The 22854-nt window shown below is 51.6% G+C and overlaps 1 protein-coding gene across 3 annotated transcripts in view; it reads left to right on the forward strand.

Moving 5' to 3' along the window:
* Window positions 1-10927: 10927 nt before the first annotated feature.
* TG (thyroglobulin) overlaps window positions 10928-22854 on the forward strand; it is a 254110-nt gene continuing 242183 nt past the window's right edge. For 2 of the 3 annotated variants that reach the window (XM_042973582.1, XM_042973583.1), the window contains exons 1-5: window positions 12035-12140; window positions 13255-13352; window positions 13928-14072; window positions 14424-14627; window positions 15302-15461. In XM_042973582.1, coding sequence (XP_042829516.1) covers window positions 12107-12140; window positions 13255-13352; window positions 13928-14072; window positions 14424-14627; window positions 15302-15461 — 641 coding nt within the window. In that variant the 5' untranslated portion in view covers window positions 12035-12106. Of the gene's footprint in view, window positions 11010-12031; window positions 12141-13254; window positions 13353-13927; window positions 14073-14423; window positions 14628-15301; window positions 15462-22854 lie in introns of those variants that run through there. The other variant, XM_042973584.1, reaches the window with a different exon arrangement.

The raw sequence follows: 22854 nt of genomic DNA on the forward strand, positions 1-22854 counted from the left end.
CACACAAGTATATTACAACAGAAATGTATTTATAGGACTAATATAGGGCACTAATACTGCTGAATAGAAAATGGAAAAAATCTACAATTATAGTTCAAGATTTCAACCCTCCTTTAACACTGATTGATAGAACAAGTAGCAAATCAGGACATAGGACACGAACAAATGTGAACATGAACAGTCAATTTGATGTAATTGACACAGAACGTTTGACCCAGCAACATGAGAGTAGAAATTTCCTTTTCAAGTGCATATGGAATACTCAGAAGGATAGGCAGTATACTAGGCTATAAAACAGGCCTCAATACATTTAAAATAATTGAAATCATGTTTTCTGACAACAATGGAATTAAACTGGAAATCAATTTTGGATCTCTGGAAACCACCCCCCACCCCACCCCGCCCCCCGCTCCCAAATGTTTGGAAATTATCAACATACTTGTAAATCACCATGAGTCAAAGAGAAAAGTTACAGGCAAAATTAGAAGATATTTTTAATGGAATGAAAAGTAAAACGACACGCTAACATTTGTGAGTTGCAGCTCAAGCAATATCAGAGGGAAATGTGTAGTTTGAAATGTTTATATTAAAAAGGTAACACGGATTTTAACGAGACCTTTTGTGATCGTTTCACAATATCTACAAATATCAAATCATGTACACCTGAAACTAATATTTGTCAATTGTACCTCAATTTTACACATTAGAAATAGAATGTAGGACAAAATCACCCATCTAAGATTTGAAAACTAGAGAAACAAAACTGAAATAGAAAAGGAAATATGCTGAAATCAATGACCTACGAAATGTGCAAACAATAGTGAAACAGTGTAAACCAAAATGATTCTTTGAGTAAACCAATGAAATTGGTTAACTCCTATGGAGACTGATCAAAAATTAGAATGGAAGAGGGAATGTTACTACGTGTCCAACAATTTTTAAAAAGGGATATTATGCAAAACTGTCAAATGCCAAATTTGACAGCTTATGTGAAATGGAAAAGTTCCTCAAAAGACACAGGCTACCAAAAGTGACTCAAAATGAAATTAAACAAATTGAATTTGTTAATAAAAACCTTTCCTCGAAACTCCAGGTCTGAATGTGAATTCTATGAAACAAGTAAGGAGGAGATCTCAATTTTGCACAAACATGGACAGAAAATAGAGACGAAAGGAGCACTCACTTTTGGAGACCAACTTTGACCTCGTGCCAGACCAGGAAAAGACGCCAACAAGGGGAGGAAATCAGACCAATACGTGGTCTTCTTGAATAGACACAAAAGTCTTCAACAAAATATTAGCAATATGAAGCCTGTGACCCAAAGTAAGGATGATCTATCAAGATCAAGTTGAGTATTCCATTGGAATACAAATTTGGTTTAATATTAGAAAATCAATGTAATATACCGTCAAAATAAAAATCTGTTCATCTCAATAAGCTAAGCAAAAGCGTTTCCTAAATATCGGCATTTATTCATGATTGAAAACTTGGAAAAGGAATAGACGGGACTTTGCATTCCGATAAAAGGCATCCACTGAGAAACTTACCCTTAATGTCATCGTGATAAGTGAATACTTTCTTCCCTAAGATGAGGAGGAAGGCCAGAATGTCCACTGCCACCACTTGTATCCAGTGTTGCTCCAGAGGTCCTGCTAGTGCAATAAGTCACTGAGCAATAAAGGAAAAAAAAATAAAAGGCATACTACTTGGAAAGGAAGAAAGAAACATTTTGAAGTGACCTGCACATGAAAAAAAAAATCTAAGGACTCTACCAAAATGCTACTAGGACTAACATTTCTACACATTAGCAGCAAACTATCAGAAATTGAAATTTTTTTAAATACCATTTTCAGGGGCGCCTGGGTGGCTCAGTCGGTTAAGCATCCGACTTCAGCTCAGGTCACGATCTCACGGTCCGTGAGTTCGAGCCCCGCGTCGGGCTCTGGGCTGATGGCTCGGGGCCTGGAGCCTGCTTCGGATTCTGTGTCTCCCTCTCTCTCTGCCCCTCCCCCATTCATGCTGTGTCTCTCTCTGTCTCAAAAATAAATAAAACGTTAAAAAAATTTTTTAAAAAATACCATTTTCAGTGGCATCAAAAATATGAATGCTTAGGGGTAAATCTGAACACATATGTATGCAGAACCTGTACACAGAAAACTACAAAACAATGCCTAGAATAAAGATGAGATCAGCAAATAGACAAATATGCCAAGATCATAGACTGGAAGAGGCAACATTGTCATATGTCAGTTTTCCCAGAACTGATGCAATTCGGAGCAAAATCCCCACAGACTTTCAGAAACAGAACTGAGCAAGCTGATTCTAGAATTCAAACAGAATTGCAAAGGTCCTAGAATAGCCTAACCCGTTTTGAAAAAGAAGAACAAAGGACAATTCCTGATTGGGGGGGGCTTATTACAAAGCCATAGTCATCAAGTCAGCGAAGAGGCGGCCACGAGATGGAAGTCTAGACCGATGGCACAGGATAGAGAATCCAGGAATAGACCTACTGAAATACGACGGGCGGTTGAATGGGTGAGAGTCTGTTACTCTCCCTCCTCGCCAGCATTTGGTGTTGCCAGTGTTCTGGATTTTAGCCATGCTGACAGGTGAGCAGTGGCATCTCGGTTTAATTTGCGTGTAAGTATCCAACTGTTCCGACACCATTTGCTGAGAGTATTATTTTCCCTTTGAATTGCCTACGCGCCTTTATCCAAAATCAATTGACCTTGAACACACAGATCTATCTGTACCCTGGATTCTCTTCCCGTTGCTCTACACGTCTATCCTTAAGCAAATACCACACTGTCTTGATTCCTGCAGCTTCATAGGAAGGTTTGGAATCAGTGTAATTCCTCCCTAAGTATGTTCTTTCTTCTTTCTTTTATGCCTGTTTATTCAGGGGGAGGGGTGGAGAGAGAGAGAGAGAATCCCAAGCTGTCAGCACAGAGCCCAACGTGGGGTTTCATTTCACGAACTGTGAGATCATGACCTGAGCAGAAATCAAGAGTCGAATGCTCAACCAACGGATCCCCCCAGGTTCCCCTAACTATGTTTCTTCTCGAATGTTTTTGCCAATCCCATGTTTTGCATCTTCATAAAAATTCTAGGATCAGATCGTCAACTGTTAAGAACATGCTGGGATTTTGACAGGAATTGCACTCAATCTACAGATCAATTACCATTTTAACACTATTGAGTCTTATGATCCAAGAGTATGGTATATTTCTCCATTGATTCAGGATATCTGTTACAGTTTTCTCAGTAATATGTTGTAGTTTTCAGTGTTTAGATTTTGTGCTTTTTGTTGAATGTATTTCTAAGTGTTCTTGGTATTGTAAATGGAATATTTTTTTAAAATTTCATTTTCATATGTTTACTAGAATATAAATAAAATTGTTTTTTATATATCTTGTGAGGTTGTTAAACTCACTTAATAGTCCTAGAATTTTTGTATATTCCTTAATATTTTCTAAAGAGGAGGCTAAGAAGATTTTATAGGTGAATGGAATGTAAGATTCTGGATTGGATCCTAGAATTAAAAAGGATATTCATGGGAAAACTGGTGAAATTCATTGATGTCTGTAGTTGATAGTATTTTATTGATGACAGATGATGATTGTTTGGTAATCGCAATACGACTGTGTAAGATGTTAACATTCAGTGAAATCAAAGAGGGACCTCTACCATTATTTCAACTCCTGGATAGATTAAAAAATTATTTCAAAATAAAAAGTTAAGACACAAAGAATGAAACTTAATGCAAACTATGGACTTAGTTAACAATGTCTAAATATTGGTTCAATAAGTGTAACAAATGCACCACAGTAATGTAAGATGTTACTAAGAGAAGAAACTGGGTGTGAAGGAGGGTATATGGGGACTCTCTGTACTCAGTATTTCTGTAAATCTAAAATCTATTCTAAATTTGAAAAAGTTAAAGAGAAAAGAATGCGAGAAGATAATTACAATATGGCATCTCTGTAGTTTGAAAAAGAAAAGTATTCAGTGAAATTCTTACAGACCCACAGGCAATTTAAAGTTCATTCATCCTTGAAATACTCTGTCTCTAGGAGTCAGACTTGCCCAGGAAATCACGGAGGAAATAGAGTCATTAAAAAAGTATGCTTCGATGAAATCAGCACAGGAGCATTGGGGGATTGAAAACAATCTTTTTTTTTTTTTTTAAGAAATGGAGATTAATTTTTTTTTAACGTTTTATTTATTTTTGAGACAGAGAGAGACAGAGCATGAACGGGGGAGGGGCAGAGAGAGAGGGAGACACAGAATCGGAAGCAGGCTCCAGGCTCCGAGCCGTCAGCCCAGAGCCCGACGCGGGGCTCGAACTCATGGACCGCGAGATCGTGACCTGAGCTGAAGTCGGACGCTCAACCGACTGAGCCACCCAGGCGCCCCGAAAACAATCTTTAAAAAAAATAGGAGAACATGAGAATACGGTGTGGGAGAAAGGCTGAGCCCTTAGAAGGCCAACTGGCCAGATTTCAAATAGACAATGGGGCTTTGAAGACCAGAGCGGACTGGTCAGTCAGGGAGTGGAGTTGCATGGCAGATACAACCGCTTTGAAAAGAGGCAGTAGAGAAAGCAAATGCATCTTAACTGTTACCGAATCAGAACAGACTCGAAAAGATTGGGCCAGGCTGCACGCGGAGATCTTGGCTCTCTTGCTGGATTTCCCCGGACACAGCACTAGGATCAGGGGACTGTTGAGAAGTTCCATCTTGAGAGCCACCAAGTAAGAGTGAGCGAGCCGCCTGAATGGGCGACCGTACAGGATGCTTACAGAGAATCTAGACACATGTGGGAAGACTGGACCAGGAACAGTACAGAACCACCGACCCCATGGGTTGGGGGCGGGGGGGGGAGTTCATTACTGCCCGGCCAGGATGAAACTCCCGCTCCCCGTGGGACCCTTCTGTCACCATCCTGGCAGAGGGTTGGGGAGCCTCCCTAGGGTTAGGCAAAGGTGGGATTCTACGGTCCCCCCTCTGGCCTTGGCTAGCATGGGTGGAGGCAGAGCCACATTTTTCTCTGCGAGGTTTGCTAGAATAGAGCAGTTATTGTGAAAAAGGTTTTGTCTTGCCAGGCTGCCCCTTTTCTGGACCGTCAGCTCAAGAAGCTTTTCTTGGGGCTTTTTTTTTTTTGAGCCCTGTGCTTATCGGTGTCTCTGGTTGCCGGCTTGTCCCAGTCTGAGAGACGTGAGGCAAAATAAAGTCTGGGGACCTTACTTCCATATTGTTCCTCCGTCCTGAGGTTGCTAGCTGGCTGCCTTCTTTCTACCTTTCAGTGTCGTCTTCTGTCTGTTTTACGTATACTATCCAAGGGTTTTAGCTGTGCTTCGCAGGAGAAATAGGGAGAAGTATGTCTACTCCATCTTTCTGGAGGCGGACTTCAAGCACCAGGAATTCTGACTATTTCTCTGGCAACCCAGGAGGAGGGATGTGGCTCTGAGTCACTGGGGATGGGGCTGGTGGGGAGAAGCTGTCCAAGGCAGTGGCCTGGTACCCAGCAGGAGGGCAGCAGGCTGGCTTAGGGGAGGGGCGGCTGGGAAGCAATTCCCCGAGGTGGGCGGCGGCTGATCAACGTCACCAACATTGGCATCTGACATTGTAGTTCAACTAATGCGAGTTTGCTCCTTGGTGAGTTACAGGTAGAGAAGACATCAGGTGGAGTTGTCACACAAAGGAACCTATTTCCAGCAAATAAGGAGATCCCCCCCGGGGCCGGGGATAGCTTCCAAAGTATGACTCCCCAGCAAGGGTGGATAGGTTCCTTTTATTTAGGGTTAGGTGACTATTTATTTGTCAAGATTTTATTTTTATTTTTTTTATTTATTTTTGGGACAGAGAGAGACAGAGCATGAACGGGGGAGGGGCAGAGAGAGAGGGAGACACAGAATCGGAAACAGGCTCCAGGCTCCGAGCCATCAGCCCAGAGCCTGACGCGGGGCTCGAACTCACGGACCGCGAGATCGTGACCCGGCTGAAGTCGGACGCTTAACCGACTGCGCCACCCAGGCGCCCCCAAGATTTTATTTCTTACATGATCTCCACAGCGAGCGAGGGGCCGAACCCACAACCCCGAGATCAAGAGCCTATGCTTCTTCCCACTGAGCCAGCCAGGCCCCCCCAGGATGATGATGTAGATAGTAGGGCAGCCTTGTCATCGTAAACAGGGGCGGGCACAAGGTCGCGGGTGCGCCTTCAAAACCCAAGCCTACACGTACATTGTGTTACGTTAACGACCGCGTGCTCCTCCTCGGTGGCGATTTTGACATTACAATGAGACGACGCGAACCACAGGTCACTCCGGGGTCACTCCAGGGCCCTTCTGCGCAGGCTCAAGTTGGGGGTGGAGCTCCAACCGGTCTGGGTGGTCCGGGCCGTCCTCACTGCCGGAGGCGAGGTTTCTTTCCCCACCAGGAGGTCCTTTGGCCGTGGGGTCTTTGGCCCCAGTGAGAGAGAAGCTGGAAACTGGAGCTTCAGAAAAATGTGGACGGAGGGGGGTGGGTGCAAGCAGGTGGGCCCTAAAGTCAGGGCTCGGCGTCCAGCTGGCGCGCGCACGCGCCTTTTGAAGCTATTTCCTCCTCTTTATTCCAGTTACTCGCCCCCCCCCCCTCCAGTCTTCGGTAAGCCCCCCAGTATCGGGGCAGGAAGGAGCGGAGGCAGGGTTCTGGGTTCGACCCTCGGGCCAGTCTGAGCGTCGTGGGCTTGAGCCGGGAGCGGGTCGGAGAGGAACCCGGCGGGCGTCACCGCGGAGGAGGCCTGCGTGTCCCCGCGTGTCGCCCCGCTCGCGGCGGGGGCCGCTGAGTCACGGTGAGAAGCCGAAGCCCGGCGCCGGCCCCAGCTCCACGCTCTGCTGCCCGCTGGAGCCGAGCACCTCTCCTGCGCTCCCCGTGCGCACCCCTGCGGCCCCCCGCGTTGCAGGGCTCCAGAGCCAGCCGAGCGGGGACGGCGGCGGCCGGGCCAGCGGCAGTGACTCAGCAGGCGCTGGGCTCCGGGGCTCGGAGCAGGTCATGCCTCGCGGTGGCCCCTCACCCGCCCTTCACTCCCGGGGTTCGGTTCTGGCGGGCAGGCCCGCCGCGCGTCCGGAAGGGACCGTCCTCCTTCCAGAGTTGGGGGACCTCTGCAGGAGGGCGTGGGAGGGATCCCTGCAGATGAGGAGGCGCCGCTGTGTCGCCAAGAGGTGTTGCTGGCTCCCCACAGTGAGGGGTGTAGGACGGGGGGGCCTGGCGGGGGAGGGGGGATTCTTCCGCTCCTGCCTCCTTCTCCCGTAAATGCCAACACACCTACCCGCTCAGATCCTCTTTGCCTCAAATCTGAGTCTCATTATCCGTTAGCCTCCCCAGCCCTCCCATGGCTGGACGGTTTTCAGGAGCGGCCCCGTGGTCTTGACCTCCGGAACACCTGCGCAGTAGTGACTGTCCCTCCCCCCCCCCCCCAACCCCTGCAGCTGGAGAAGCAGCCTGGTGAGGGGCCAGGGTGGGAGGCCCTGCGAGTCCAGAGCCCGTAGCCCAAGGTGCTGTGAGGAAGGGTCAGGCCCAAGGGGTGGGGGGACGAGGGTTTGCTGGGAGGACGTGGAGGCGGCTGGCTGCCGTGTGAACGGAGAGGTTAGGGTAACACTCAGGTTTGGCGTTAGAGAGATGGAAAGAGCACAGTGAGGTGCAGCGCTGGAGGAAGTGTTGAGCAGCTTGTTGTGGTGGGGTGTGTTGAATTTGAAATGGCCGTGGAGCATCCGGGCGGAGTGGACCTGAAGCTTAGCCACCCATTTTGGCTGGGCTGGGGCCGGGGCTGGTGCTGAGACCGGGGCTGTGCAGAGCAGGATTTCTTACCCAGTTTTGGTCCCCCCCCCAGCTAAAATAAGTGTAGAGTTTTACTTTCTGTGCTTTGTATCAGGAACATAATAATGATGCTGGTAACCAACCCTGGGCAGTCACATGCAGGGGCTGTGTTAAGCACTTCGCATATGTGAACTCTTGTAAGATTCATGGCACCTCTGTCGGGTAGCACAATCCACTTCTGCGGCTAGGACCCTTCATTTCCCTCCTGGGTGGGGAGCCTCCTCTACCTCCCAGCCTGGCCTCCTGCCCTCCCCCCACCCCGGGATGCCATCCCTCCAGGCTCTCGCTCCCCCTCCCTCTCCACCCGGGTCCCACATCCTCAGCGGGGCCTTGCCTTCCCATCCGCTACCCCTGCCCCTACCTGTCACCAGCCCCTGCCCCTGCAGGGTATCCTGGGCGCCTGTCACCCTCTGGCACCACGTCATTTGCAAGATGAGAAAATCAGTGATCTTAATTGCCAGCTTCTCTTGTGCACATACTCATCGCCTTACAGCAACCCTATCGAGTAGGTACACATTAGTATTCTCCTTGTATTTCTTTTTTCTAGAGGAGGAGGCAGGGGCTCGAGAGGATGATGTGAGTTTTCCATGGTCGCTCAGGGAAAGGAGGAAAGGAAGGAGGCTGGCTTTGCTAAGAGAAAATACACAGCTTTACATTTACAGTCTCTCTGTGGGAGACACAGTGCCTGCTCCCTTTAGGTTGGAGATTCTGAGGTCCTCGGACAGAGGGGAAGGGAGACCACGGATGAATAGGAACCTGTGTCTGTGTGCTTGGCTTCCCTTCCTAACGTTCTTACCTTCTATACTAATCGTTTTGCCTGTTCTCTGCCACAGTCTCATTGCCTGGAATAGTGTCTGTTGCTGTGGGGCTCTAAATTATATTGGTGGAAGGAAGGAAGGGAGGAAAGCAAGGGAGGGAGGGAGGGAGGGAGGAAGGAAGGAAGGAAGGAAGGAAGGAAGGAAGGAAGGAAGGAAGGAAAGGGAGGGAGGGAGGGAGGAAGGAAGGAAGGAAGGGAGGAAAGGGAGGGAGGGAGAAAGGAAGGAAGGGAGGAAGGAAGGGAAGAAAGGTAGGGAGGGCGGGAGGAAGGAAGGAAAGGAGGGAGGAAAGGGAGGGAGGGAGGAAGGGAGGGAGGAAAGGAAAGAGAGGGAGGAAGGAAGGGAGGAAAGGGAGGGAGGGAGGAAAGGGAGGGAGGAAGGAAGGAAGGAAAGGAAGGAAGGAAAGAAAGATAGGAAGAAGGGAGGGAGGGAGGGAAGAAGAAAGGATGGAGGGAGGAAGGAAGGAAGGAAGGGAGGAAAGGGAGGGAGGAAGGAAAGAAAGATAGGAAGAAGAGAGGGAGGGAGAGAAGAAGAAAGGATGGAGGGAGGAAGGGAGGAAGGAAGGAAGGAAGGGAGGAAAGGGAGGGAGGAAGGAAGGAAGGGATGAAAGGAAGGGGAAGGAAGGAAAGGAAGAAGGGAGGGAGGGAAGGAAAGAGATGGAGGAAGGAAGGGAGGAAAGGGAGGGAGGGAGGAAAGAAGGAAGGAAGGAAGGAAGGAAGGAAGGGAGGGAGGAGAGGGAGGGAGGGAGAAAGGAAGGAAGGGAGGAAAGGTAGGGAGGGCGGGAGGAAGGAAGGAAGGAAAGGAGGGAGGAAAGGGAGGGAGGAAGGAAGGGAGGGAGGAAAGAGAGGGAGGAAGGAAGGGAGGAAAGGGAGGGAGGAAAGGGAGGGAGGGAGGAAGGGAGGGAGGAAAGGAAAGAGAGGAGGAAGGAAGGGAGGAAAGGGAGGGAGGGAGGAAAGGGAGGGAGGAAGGAAGGAAGGAAAGGAAGGAAGGAAAGAAAGATAGGAAGAAGAGAGGGAGGGAGGGAAGAAGAAAGGATGGAGGGAGGAAGGAAGGAAGGAAGGGAGGAAAGGGAGGGAGGAAGGAAAGAAAGATAGGAAGAAGAGAGGGAGGGAGGGAAGAAGAAAGGATGGAGGGAGGAAGGAAGGAAGGGAGGAAAGGGAGGGAGGAAGGAAGGAAGGGATGAAAGGAAGGGGAAGGAAGGAAAGGAAGAAGGGAGGGAGGGAAGGAAAGAGATGGAGGAAGGAAGGGAGGAAAGGGAGGGAGGGAGGAAAGAAGGAAGGAAGGAAGGGAGGGAGGAAAGGGAGGGAGGGAGGGAGAAAGGAAGGAAGGGAGGAAAGGTAGGGAGGGCGGGAGGAAGGAAGGAAGGAAAGGAGGGAGGAAAGGGAGGGAGGAAGGAAGGGAGGGAGGAAAGAGAGGGAGGAAGGAAGGGAGGAAAGGGAGGGAGGAAAGGGAGGGAGGGAGGAAAGGGAGGGAGGAAGGGAGGGAGGAAAGGAAAGAGAGGGAGGAAGGAAGGGAGGAAAGAGAGGGAGGGAGGTAAGGGAGGGAGGAAAGGGAGGGAGGGAGGAAGGAAGGAAGGAAAGGAAGGAAGGAAGGAAAGGAAGGAAGGAAAGAAAGACAGGAAGAAGTGAGGGAGGGAGGGAAGAAGAAAGGATGGAGGAAGAAAGGAAGGGAGGAAAGGGAGGGAGGGAGGAAGGAAGAGAGGAAAAGGAGGGGAAGGAAGGAAAGGAAGAAGGGAGGGAGGGAAGGAAAGAGATGGAGGAAGGAAGGGAGGAAAGGGAGGGAGGGAGGAAGGAAGGAAACGGAGGGAGGGAGGAAGGAAGGAAACGGAGGGAGGGAGGAAGGAAGGAAGGAAGGAAGGGAGGAAAGGGAGGGAGGGAGCAAAGAAGAAAGGAGGGAGAGAGGAAGGAAGAAGGAGAGGAAAGAAGGGAGAGATAGAGGAAATGCTTTGTTCCCGGGAGGCCTGAGCCTGTGGCCCACAAAACCATAGAACTTTCTTCACCTGCAAAGATGAAGTTCAAAGTCACCCCACTAGGTTCTGCTTCACAGAGCCTCAACGAGATTCCCGTCCCCCACTGGCCACACGAGTGTCCTCGGAGGGAGCAGACACAGGTGGAGGAACCCCTTGTGACGGGTAGAGAAAACACAGCTTCCCTGAGTGCCCGTGGGGGTGGGGGTGGCGGTGCCAGAGGGGCTCTATAAAGGCTCCCTGGCCAGAGCCTAGGGCGGGCAGTGGCTTGTTCGCCTTCGTCCCCGGACGGGCCCACAGAAATGGTCCTGGCCCCGTGGGTCCTCAGTCTGCTGGGCTCAGCCTGCTTGGTGTCGGCCAACATCTTTGGTGAGTTGCGGGTTCAAGGCCACGGAGCAGAGGGTCTGGAGGGAGCTCTGGGGTCACAGCCCCGACGCCCGCCAGGCTCTGCCCCTGCGCCTGGGAACATTTGTGATCTCGTTTAGTCCCCACGTGTCCTGCGGACGGTTTTCCGATGAAGAGACAGTGATTTTGAGAGTCGGACTAAGTTACCTTGAGGGCACGGAGCCAGCGACTGGTGGGAGAGGAGGTGGGAAATCAGATCTTCCCAATTCAGTTTGAGCTCAGCCCACCCGATCCTGTTAGTGAGTTTTGGCGTTGATACCTGGTTTTATTCCCTTGGCGGTCTCGGGCCGAGGTCATCCACGTGAGGCGTTTGAGAAGTCATCGGCAGGTAGTGAAGAAAAACCACAGCAAACCAAAAACCACATCCACCTGTGCAGCGAAATAGAGGCGGTGAAATAGTGAGCAGAGGTTGGCCACTTGCTGTGGGACTTTGGATAAGTGTCAGCTTCCCTTCTCTCTTTGCAAAAGGAAGACAGGGACACTAACCTCCCGACCCGGTCGTGATCTCCAAGTGCGAGCCTGCATGTCACATGTGTTCTCAAAGGACGCCTGACCCATGGGGGTTGCTGATTAATTTGCATTCCTGACCTGGGCCGGGAGAGGCTCTGCCCACAGGGAACCGCTTGATAAATTCAAGAACACCATCTTTCTGGCGCTCGGACGCCGTGGCTCGGGGGAACGCGGTGTCTGAGGGTTGGCTTTGAGCCCTTCTCTTTGCAGCTGTGTGACCTCGAGCAGGTGGCTTTCACAGTGTTAGTGCCACGTGGGGAAGCTGCAGGTATCACCAGCCCAGGGGAGGCTGAGGGTTAAATGAGCTAAAGTCCTACTTGGAAACGTGTGAATCGCGAACTTGGAAACAACATTGCGAGTCAGAACGTAATTAGTGCTGATGACGCCAGGAGAGCACCTGTGCTGCAGGGACCCCCATCTTTGCTACTGGAATCCCATCCACACCCCTCCTTGATGAGCTGCTTCCCTTTCCCCAGAATACCAGGTGGACGCCCAGCCTCTACGTCCCTGCGAGCTGCAGAGGGAGAGGGCGTTTCTGAAGCGAGCAGACTATGTTCCTCAGTGCACAGAAGACGGCAGCTACCAGTAAGGCTGCCCCAGCCCTGTGCACTCCTGGGGCCCCCAAGAGACCTTAAGGCCCTGCACTGAGCCCTCACCAGCCCCCCTCCCCCCCACCCCCCCGAAACGTGACAGGTGGCCACTGTCAGGTGGGTGGGCCCCGCCTCTAGGTTCAGTTCCCCCAGGCTAATGGGCTGGATAATATGACCCAGAGCGTCCCGGTCCCTGTTTCATCCCAGCCAGGGCCAAGAACTTCTCTTCTTTTCCTGCCCAAACTTTCAGCCCGTTTCCTTTTTTTTTTTTTTACATTTTTTTAAATGTTTATTTATTTTTGAGAGAGAGGGGAAGTAGGGGCAGAGAGAGAGGGAGACGCAGAATCCGAAGCAGGCTCCAGGCTCTGAGCTGTCCGCACAGAGCCTGATGCGGGGCTCGAACCCACAAGCTCAGAGATCATGACTTGCTGAGCCACCCAGGTGCCCCAGCCCATTTGCTGTAATGAAAGGTGGGGGGGGGGGGCGGAGTGATTTCTGCTTTGGCGCCTCTTCCCCGCATGTGCTCTTGAGAAGTCAGAGCTGGAGCCAGAGCTCCTCTCTGGAAGGGGAACGTGAACTCGCATCCAGGACCCTGTCCCTGGAGAGTGGAGTGGTAATCTGAGCAGTGCCCCCCCCCCCCCAGCATGCACGGGGATCCTTCATGCGGGCTTGGATGTTCACTTTCCCTGCTCTTGTGGTCACGCTGGACTCGGGGAGTCTGTGGACTGTGTTCTGGGAACCCCCCTCCCCCAGGAAGCATCCCCACCTCCCTTCATTTCTTTCCTGTGCGTTCTCAGCACTCTTCCCCCCCTCGCAAGAGCACAGAGACCCTCTGCTCCGCTCCCCGCTTGGGCCTCTGGGAAGGGTGGAGGGGCACAGGAGGTGCGGGAAGGCTCACCTTTGCCAGCCCTGTTTATGTCGCCGTAACATCGTGGCCGGAGCCGAAGCGGGACCCTTGACCGACTGAGCTAGGCCAGGTGCCCCAGTTTCTCCCTAATTTAATTGAATTGAAACTTGACAGAAGGGAAAGGGAGAAGGAAGGGAAGCCGGGTTGTGGCTTTGGGGCCCGGTAACTCTGTCTGCGTGTGGTGTCTCTCTCCCGCCCGCAGGACAGTCCAGTGCGAGGGTGACGGCGGCTCCTGCTGGTGCGTGGGCGCCGATGGCAAGGAGGTGCCTGGAAGCAGGCAGCCCGGGCGGCCGGTGGCCTGTAAGTGCGTGAGGGGCCGTCCGAGGGAACGGGGGTCTCCCTCTGGCTGCTGGATGTTCCTCTTCCAGTTAGGCTGGGGGTCCCGCACCCGAGGCCCTACTTCCTGCAGGGCTGCAGTGAGAATCCAGTGGGACAGTCGGTCAGCTACTGAGTTCAGGGGACACTGGGGGCCCCTGGAAGCGGGATTAAGCCATATACACCTGGTGTTTCTCACATCAGGTGCGTCTCAAGCTTGAGACTTCGGTGAACTCTTCACTGTTAAAATAATCATTATCGCGAATAGTGGAAGACACGCAGCCCCCCCCCCACCCGCCCCCGCCCCCATAAAGCATGTCAGGGCTAAGCCTAAAACAAAGTTCACTTCAAGCTGGTCATCTTGAAATGTGTGATTGAGCCCGGAACCAAAGGTCTCCTTTAAGGAGGAAAGCTCCGTTTTGGGTGCTGGTTGTTTGCTGCCAGCCTTGCGGGCTTGGGGGTTGGGGGGGGGGGCAGGCTGGTTCCCCAGCGCTGTCGGGCTGAATGACCCTGGCCGGGTCCCCTACCCTCGCTGAGCTGGGGTTCCTCGTCTGTGACAGGAACGTAGGCTCCACCTCACCGGATTTAAAGCATGTGTAAAACACTGGGCACACAGTAGGGATTCAGCGGGGGTGGTGATGGTCAAGGTCACTAATCCACATGCACACGGACACCGAGGAAGGCAGTTGTGTCTCAACCCTGGAGGTGAGAAGGGAGGCCGGGGGTGCTGCAGGGACTCCCGGGCCCACACAGCGAAGGAGTGGGCAGGGCCGTGGGATGCCAGCAGCCAGCCCACAGTGCATTCGCCCCTCCCCTCTGCAGCGCCCGGGCTGTGGGGTGTCTGGTTGACAGGGCACCGTGGAGCCCCCCCCCCCACCCCCTCACTTGGCCCACAGGCTGCTGGGAGAAATCCCGGGATAAAGTTGGACAGTCGGAGCGCTGGGCCTGAGCCGGCTGCCTTCTCTGAGGATCCCTGGGTTGTTGTGGGTGGGAAAGATGCGTCCCCGTGTCCAGGGAGGGAGCCCGAAGCCCTGACCCTGCTCTGTGCACCCTCAGGTCTGTCCTTCTGCCAGCTGCAGAGGCAGCAGATCCTGCTGAGAGGCTATGTTAACAGCACAGCCACATCCTACCTCCCTCAGTGTCAGGATTCGGGGGAGTACGCGCCCGTGCAGTGTGACCCGTGGCGGGGACAGTGCTGGTGCGTGGATGCAGAAGGGATGGAGGTGTACGGGACCCGCCAGCCGGGGAGGCCCACGCGATGTAAGTGCCAGGGGCCCCAGCGTTGCACACGTGCCCAGCGCGTCCAGCTTTCCACACGTAACCGTGACTTTGCCGGGCCTCCCGGCCAGAAGGCAGAGGACCTGGGCCTCAGTACAGAAAATGGGAGCATTTTAGGGAGGCTGTACCCTGCTCATATTTCCACGCATGTGGTATGAACGTGCGCGTCCGGGCTGCAGAAGTGAATGTGCCTCCTTGTCCCTAAGAATGCATTTATTTATTTATTTATTTATTAAAAATGTTTTTATTTTATTTTTGAGTGAGACAGAGAGAGAGAGAGACAGAGTGTGAGCAGGGGAGGGGCAGAGAGAGGGAGACACCGAATCCGAAGCAGGCTCCAGACTCTGAGCCGTCAGCACAGAGCCCGACGCGGGGCTCGAACCCATGAACGCGAGATCACGACCTGAGCCGAAGTCGGACGCCCAACCGACTGAGTCACCCAGACGCCCCTATTTATTTATTTTTTAATATCTATTTTTGGGAAAGACGGGGACAGGGTAGCACGAGAGGGGGAGGGGCAGAGAGAGCGGGAGACACCGAATCCGAAGCAGGCTCCGGGCTCTGAGCTGTCAGCACAGAGCCCACGCTTAACCGACTGAGCCACCCAGGCGCCCCTCATACCTAAGAATTTAAAATTTTTCCTCTGAAATGCGTAGGCCCCAGGAGCTGCGAGATAAGAAACCGCCGTCTCCTCCACGGGGTGGGAGACAGGTCACCCCCTCAGTGCTCTCCGGATGGGCGCTTCCTGCCGGTCCAATGCAAGTTTGTCAACACCACAGACATGATGATCTTCGACCTGGTTCATAGCTACAACAGGTAAGGGGAGCCGGCCTCTGGGGGGAGGCCCACCCCCGGGCCATCTCTTCCTGTCCCCTGCCAAAGCTCATGCGCGTGCGGGCTGTCACATGCACAGGCTGCTGGGGACCTCTGAAAGACGACCGTATTTTTAAGGAGGCAAGTGGGCAACAGCCGTTCAAATTAGAAATACGTGGACGCTCCCGCCCAGGCAGCCCAGGGAAATAAAAAGACCCCAGGGTGAAGACATATGTACTGGGATGTCTTCTGCCTTGTTTTTCGCTGTAGCGGAAAACTGGGGACAAAGTGACGGAGAAACCCAGGGTGGAGAGCTGCATACATGTGCACCCCCCAGAAACACGTATGCAGCCGTTACACAGAACGCACTGGAACTATACCAGTTGATTTGGACGGGATGCTGCCGCACGTATTATGATAATATGGTAAAAGGTACTAGGCGCTTGTGTGATTTTCCCTTTAGAAAACAAGTAAGCAAACATCCTCTTATGTGCCTTTACGATGACCCAACAGCCCTAGTGTCTGTCCAGGACTGGCTGAGCACAGAGGACAGTATGAATCCACACTCGCTGGGGTGGTCACCACGGCCATCGGCCGGGTCAGGTTGCTGCGGAGAAGCAGGAGGAGGGAGAAGGGACTTGGCAGAAAAGGAAAAAAAGAAAGATGTCACTGTGGCAAGCATGGGTATGACCGTATTTATACAGTTTTGTAAATGGTGTGTATATAGGCACCTGTTAAATAAGTTTAAATTTTTTTCATGTTTATTTTTGAGAGAGAGAGAGAAAAAGAGACCGAGTGTGAGTGGGGGAGGGGCAGAGAGAGAGGGAGACACAGAATCTGAAGCGGGATCCAGGCTCTGAGTTGTCAGCGCAGAGCCCGCTACGGGGCTCGAACTGGGAGATCCTGACCTGAGCCGAAGTTGGACGCTTAACCGAGGGAGCCACCCAGGCGCCCTGACCTGTAGATAAGTTTAAGGATTTAAATAGCAAACGTAAAAAGGGAGATACAGGATAGATCTTGGCCCAAATAATCGGATAGTTTCTCGTTATTCAAGATGGCTGCTTTATCACTGTATGAGGACGGCACAGACCTGCAGACATGATTGAAACGTCCTAAATAAAAGCAGTAAGCATATTAGGCTGTGAAAACTGCTGGGAATTCTCCGAGAGAACCTGAGCCTCGATGTGGCTGGCTTCCAAAACAGCCCGTTTCTTTCCTTCTGCAAGAGAGAGGATCCCCAGGGGCTGTGCTGGGAGGGGTCACAGGCTAGGGGCCTGTGCACAGGGACTGTCCATAGAGAAGTCTTATTTGAACTGCATATTATTTTAAAAACTGGAACATTTCAAGTGAACTCCATGGAATTTCTGCTTGTGGAGGTAAAAATAGTTGAACATCAGCAATTTTGTATGTTTCACCTAATACATAAAATCTGAATTCCTGAATCCTCCTGTGACACCAAGAAGCTGGCCTTGAACTGTTCTTTTTGGACTGATTACACACGGTCCAATGCTCTGGGTCCCTCCAGGTGTCCTGTTCCCTGCTTTCGTCTGCATCACCTGCCAGGGCCCGTAGCATTTGCCTTTGTGACCCCCATTCTAACTCTGCCACTGCTTGGCAAAGTGACCTGATCATTTACCCTCTCTGCGTCTCTGTGCCTCAGTGTCTCCACCTGAGATAAGGAGACAGCACCTGCTCCCTAGGTCATGGTGAGGATCTGATGGGGCCTCGTCTTTGAAACCACTGAGACAATTGTGAATTATCATGAAATGATCATGATTGCTCATGTAGCACCCAGCTTTAGCAAACGTGGGTTAGGGTGTTTTTCCTCCCAGGCTTAGAGAACGGTCTTCCCGTGTGCACATAAGAATTTCCAAACAGCCTGATTTACTGATACTCACGGATGCAAACCAGTGTGTGCTCAGTTCAGGTTCAACTGAGTGCTTACTATATACAGGCAATTGGACAATCTTCTGCCTACTTTAATATTTACAAAAAATAATTGGACGGTTAACGTTCTCTAGCATACGGATGAGGAATCTGAAACACAGAGGCTAAGGAGCTCCCCCTGGGAAGCATAATTAGTGGGTTCTAGAGCTGTTTGGCTCTGTTCACTCTCCCATACAACCTTGATTCAACTCTCTTTCCCTGCACAGTAGGCCTGCAGTCTGTGCTTATAATCAGCCTGTGTGCCAGCTTGAGGCACGGTTCATAGCTCCTTCCACAAGAGGGCGGTCGAGTTAAATACAAAAATTCAAGACTAAGCATCCATTGTTTCAGACAGACAAACAAAAAAAACTTACTCCTGAAATGGGATCCTTTCCTTTATGTAAGCAAGCATGTCTCTGGGGGAATTCCGACTTAGGAAGGTCATGGGAAGGGTTGGGTGGTCGGTTACTGGAAGCCCAGCCAATTTCAGGGATTTCTCGATAAGCTGACCTGGGCGTTGCCAGGCCCAGCCACTCTATGGTGCATGATGGTAGGAGCCACAGAGGCCGTGTAGAGAGTCTAGACTTAGTACCTAAGGCTGCTGATAAAATAAAGGACGGCCAGTTCTATTTGAATTTCAGATAAGCAAGGAGTAATTTTTTCTAGCATTAGTATGTCCCCAACATTGCGTCAAGAATTTTGAGCCTGGGGACGGAGATTGGGTATGTCTTGAGTTTAGGATAGAATGGACTGGCTGGGGAAGAGCAAAGTGGGTGCTGGTGGGGGGAGCTCTGTGAGCCCGGAGGCTCCCGCACTGGTCCAGGTGAGAGACGATGTAGGTGTGGATTAGAACACGTGGTGGGGGGGGGACTGTGGGGGAGACAGGGCAGCGGGAGAAGCCTGCACAGGATAGAATCCACAGCACTCATTGAAGGTGGAGGGTGAGAGGGAGGAAGAATCAAACCAAAGTCTGGCTTGAGACGGATGGTGCAGGATGAGTTTGGAAAAGGAAAGTCACAAGTGGGATCGTGGAATATTGAGTCTGAGAGGGTTTCTTCGGGAAATTCCAGCGGAGATGTGGCACGAACTGGTTGGCTTACTGGCATGGGACCTGGAGGGGAGGCTGGAAGCCTGGGGGTGGGGGGTGCTCATCTGCCAACCTGCTGTGGGTTCTTAGACGTGCTGGGTGACGACCTGTACTTGAACGTGGCTGCAGTGTCTGTGCATTTGAGGAGGTCCTTTGCCTCCGGAAGGCCACGGCTCACTACACCTATTCGGCTGGTGACTTAGAAAAGCCATGTGTGGTGGTGAGTAAGCTTTGGTAGGTGTCCCGACTCTTCCCTGCCTTTCGTATTGCCCTCGTCCAACCACTAACTAGGGAAACGCTTTGTACGTGAAGGTCTTAAAAGCCGATGCCATTGCCAAGGCCTTAGTGGTCTGAGCTAAAATTCAGTTAATTTGTTTTTGTTCTTAGGCCCGGTCTTTAGTGACTAAGCAAACTCAAATTTTCTTAGCAACCAGTCTTACCAAGGATGTAACCCCCTCTAGTCAGATAACCCAGGGAGAAGGATCAGATACATCTTAATGCGTCGCCAAGGGTCATCGTTACCGGAATATGTGGAGAAGTCCTGGTAGACTGACCATCGGAGACATCCGTGCTGGGTCAGAGCTCCTACTTCAAGGGGCACTCTTCGGGCACAGGGGAAAGCCAAACTAATTGCTAATTTGTTAAGGGATGGCTAGGTTTCTGGAGGGCCTGTCTGGGGGTGGCATGGAGAATCTGACTGAGCCATGGTATCAGCTACCTGAGCCCAGGGCACGGGGGCTGCTCTGTATGCGACCAGGACCAGACGCCTGCCAGGGCCTGACGTTTCGTGTTCCACTGAACCGTAGCCGTGATTTCTCCAACTCTGGGCTGGCCACCATGTGAGGGCACCAGGCCTATCACCCTGTCCCCCCCGCGCTACAATTTTCTCCCTTGAACACTTTCTTACGATCATTCTGAGCTGTTCCTTTTTATTCAACAGAAAGGGCACATCCTTTTTCACTAGGTGAAATATGTCCTTTTTGGTTTTCAAGTTCTGTGTTGATTTTCGCTTCCTCTTTTCTTCTGACACGCCCAGAACAGGAGAGAAAAGGAAGAGAGAGGAAATCATAGGGAAGGCAAAATCAGGGTAGAACGTACGAAGGGGCCAAGGCAAAGGTTGCACATACGGTTCATTCTGTAAAGTATTCTTATCACAGGTATGAGCGGCTGCTTACTTATGTCTGGGAGCCTAAGAACCAGAGCAAGAGAAAACAGTCTAAGTTATTTGGTTTCTGCCAGATAAAAGGAAGCCTGTTTTTCAGAAGAACACAATTTTTTCTTCTATTGAAGATGGGCAAAGCTTTTTCGGATCCTCATAAAAGGGGGTGATGCCGTGTGCCGTAGGGTCCTCCGTGACTTGACCGGACAGAGACAGACAGGACAGTCAGTTTCCTTAGGCCCGTGCCCAGAAGGGGAGTGGGCAGGGCACGTTCAGGAACGGTGTGTCCGTGACAGAGATGCTTGGGTTCCGACATTCTCCTCCAGACCTGTGCCCTCCCGCTGCCCCGGTGACTACCAGCCTCTCGGCTAATCCTTCCACCCACACTGTCGTCCTCTGCCCCCACTTTGAAGTTGGAGACGGGCTAAAGATCCTTGTAGACGTGTTCTGCATTCTCTCCCTGTCAATTCATCGTTCTTAGCTTTGCAATCCCACTCAAGGCTCACATCCTCTGGAGCCTTCTTTGGCCGTACAGCAGGTTCCAAACCTAGCTGGCCCACGTGTGAGGATGGAACCTTTCTCCCTTTCCCGTGGACCTCGGGTTCAGTGTTAGTGGCCGGACTTCTGCTGGGGTGGCAGAGAAGGGTTGGGAATCCAACAAGCAGGAGGTGGGAAGCATGGCCAAGGCCCTCCCGTCCTGGCCGCCCAGAAAGCACCAGTGACGATAGCGGAAGCAGCTACGAAGCCACCCTCTACGCTGTCACCTGCTACGCTGGGGGAAGAGTCCAAAATTCATGGCGGTGGTGCCGTTTCAGAGATCAGCCACAAAAATCAGATTGTATCAAATCGGGCTTTGGGAACTAAGGAGATCGAGGAAGATTCAGAGCTTGAACTTCCCATTGGGTGCGGGGCGGGGTCCCCTGAGGACCAGGCTCCGTTTCAGAGGCAGCCCCCCTCCCCGCCAGCTGCGGACGCCCACCCCGGGTCTGGGCTGGGTGATCTTAAACCAGTCTGTTCACCACTCCGAGGGCCAGCGTTCTCGTTTGCGAAGTGCAGCTTTGTAAGTGTTGTCGTGAGGACTGAGAAGGAGTGAAGAGGGTGCTTGGTGCAGTGTTGGGTCGTCCAGTACGTTCCCCCCGTTATTATTTTCATTCGTAGTGGTTAACGGCAGTGACCACATGTGGCTGGGCCAAGGCCGGAGCTCTGAACTCTTTTCAGTGCACGCAGAATTGGCAAGGGGGGGTTACAGGCGATGGTGCAGGGGGGTTTCCTGGGAGGACGCCCTCCAGCTAAAGCCACAGTGATCTCCAGTATGCAAGACGTGGGGACAGTGACCGTGAGGTCCATGCAAAAAGCACATGGAGGTCCGGGAAGTGGGTAGCTTCTAAGGCCGGAAACCGAGGGAGGAGGACTCTGCCCCCAAAGTAGTGGGATGAAGAAGGCTCCGAATTCCTTCTGCTGGCACCGGCCCCCGGGACATGACGCTGAAGAGGGCCTTTGGGGTGAACTGGCAGAACGCGGGACTAGAGTGACTGGAACCTCCCGTGTCTCGTGTTGTTACGGGTTCAGAACCCGGGGCCAGCCAGGTGGCCCATTCCTGTGTTCTCCCACGCGTGTGTGTTCCACATCTATTAGCTATTGGGAAGGGGCACACAGGGGAGAGTGTCCGAACACAAGAGAGTCGTGTGCCTCTGAGAATGTGCGACGGGAACCAGGTGTAGCCAACACCCAGTGAAGAACACCACTGGCAGACAGAGGCATCACGTGGGGCGTAAGACCTGGGTTTACAGTCTATCTCCCACCGCTATTTCAAGATGGTGGCCAGCATACTTTACTTTCTTAACCTCTAAAATGGGTACAAAAAAAGTCCACCTGCCTTTTAGGAGTGTTAAGTGGGTTAAACAAGTCAATATGTAGTAAACGTTTGGCAGGTTGTCTTTTACAAGATAGTGTGCAATGAATGGAAGTGATTATTCTACTACTGCCACCTCTCTTAGAATTGAATTACCCCAGGGACACCTGGGTGGCTCAGTGGATTAAGCATCCGACTTCGGCTCAGGTCATGATCTCGCGGTTAGTGGGTTTGAGCCCCGCGTCGGGCTCTGTGCTGCCAGCTCAGAGCCTGGACATTGCTTTGGATTATGTCTCTCCCTCGCTCTCTGCCCCTCCCCTGCTCGCACTCTGTCTCTCTCTCTCTCTCTCTCAAAAATAAATAAATGCCAAAAAAAGAGAGAGAATGAATTATCTCAGGTTTCAATTCATTTTTTGTTTTTATTATATACCTCTAATCCGTGATGACTGGGTGAAGGGAGTTCTTAGTTTCTGTTATGCATAATTCACTTACTACATCACCCCTTTTTATTTAGCTTATAGATACACAATGATCAATGGCACGGAGAAAAAAATCCATAACCTTACAGTGCTCTTGTAAGCTTGTCGCCTATTTATTGCCATGCAAATTAGCTAGTACCTTCTACGCCCCCCGTTCAGGCTCTGAGCGATTCCTGGGTTGCCTGTTGCCTTCCAATGCTGCTTCATTTCCGTTGAGGTCGTTGTGGACGTACAGGCCATTTTGCAAGCTGCCGTCTTCACGGAGTGTTACGCGTGCATCCATTTAGGAAATTTACTATAATTTGCTTCTTCCTTTTCCTATCGTTGGACACTGAGCTTGTTTTCAGTATTTTGCTGGAACGCATCCCACAGCAGCGGATCTGTTTGTGCAGAGAGCTGCCGCTTTCGCGAACTCGTTGTTTGGGGATATATTTCCAGACATAGGTAGGTGTGCCAACCCCACAGGGCACGGAAACGAATCTCTCAATGTCGCATAACAATGAAAAGCGCCTCTCCGGTTGCTTAATCACTGCACACGGCAAGAACTCTTTAATCAAGTTTCATGTCACCTCAGTTTCATCTTCCGGGATGGGGAACCCAGCGAATTAGCTCCTTATGAAAACTGCCGGGTCAGACGTGGCTTGGGCACACTCTCCCCGCACGCATGGAGAGGCACGCATAGCCCTTGTAGTGGCGTCATATTGATTCTGTGTTGTTTTTCTCAACTACGGAGCGGGAAATGTCCTTAAGAATTTCCTAGGGTGGAATCTGGCTTCTTTTCGAGCCCTGGAAAAGTCGTCAAGGGCCCTGAAGTTGTTTGATCTCCCCCAATGAGATCATCCACAATGTACCATATGTCTGTAAAGCCAACTTGGCTTTTGGTCCCTCGAGTT

The sequence above is a fragment of the Panthera tigris genome, chromosome F2, assembly GCF_018350195.1.
Source record: "Panthera tigris isolate Pti1 chromosome F2, P.tigris_Pti1_mat1.1, whole genome shotgun sequence".
NCBI classification, from domain to species: Eukaryota; Metazoa; Chordata; class Mammalia; order Carnivora; family Felidae; genus Panthera; species Panthera tigris.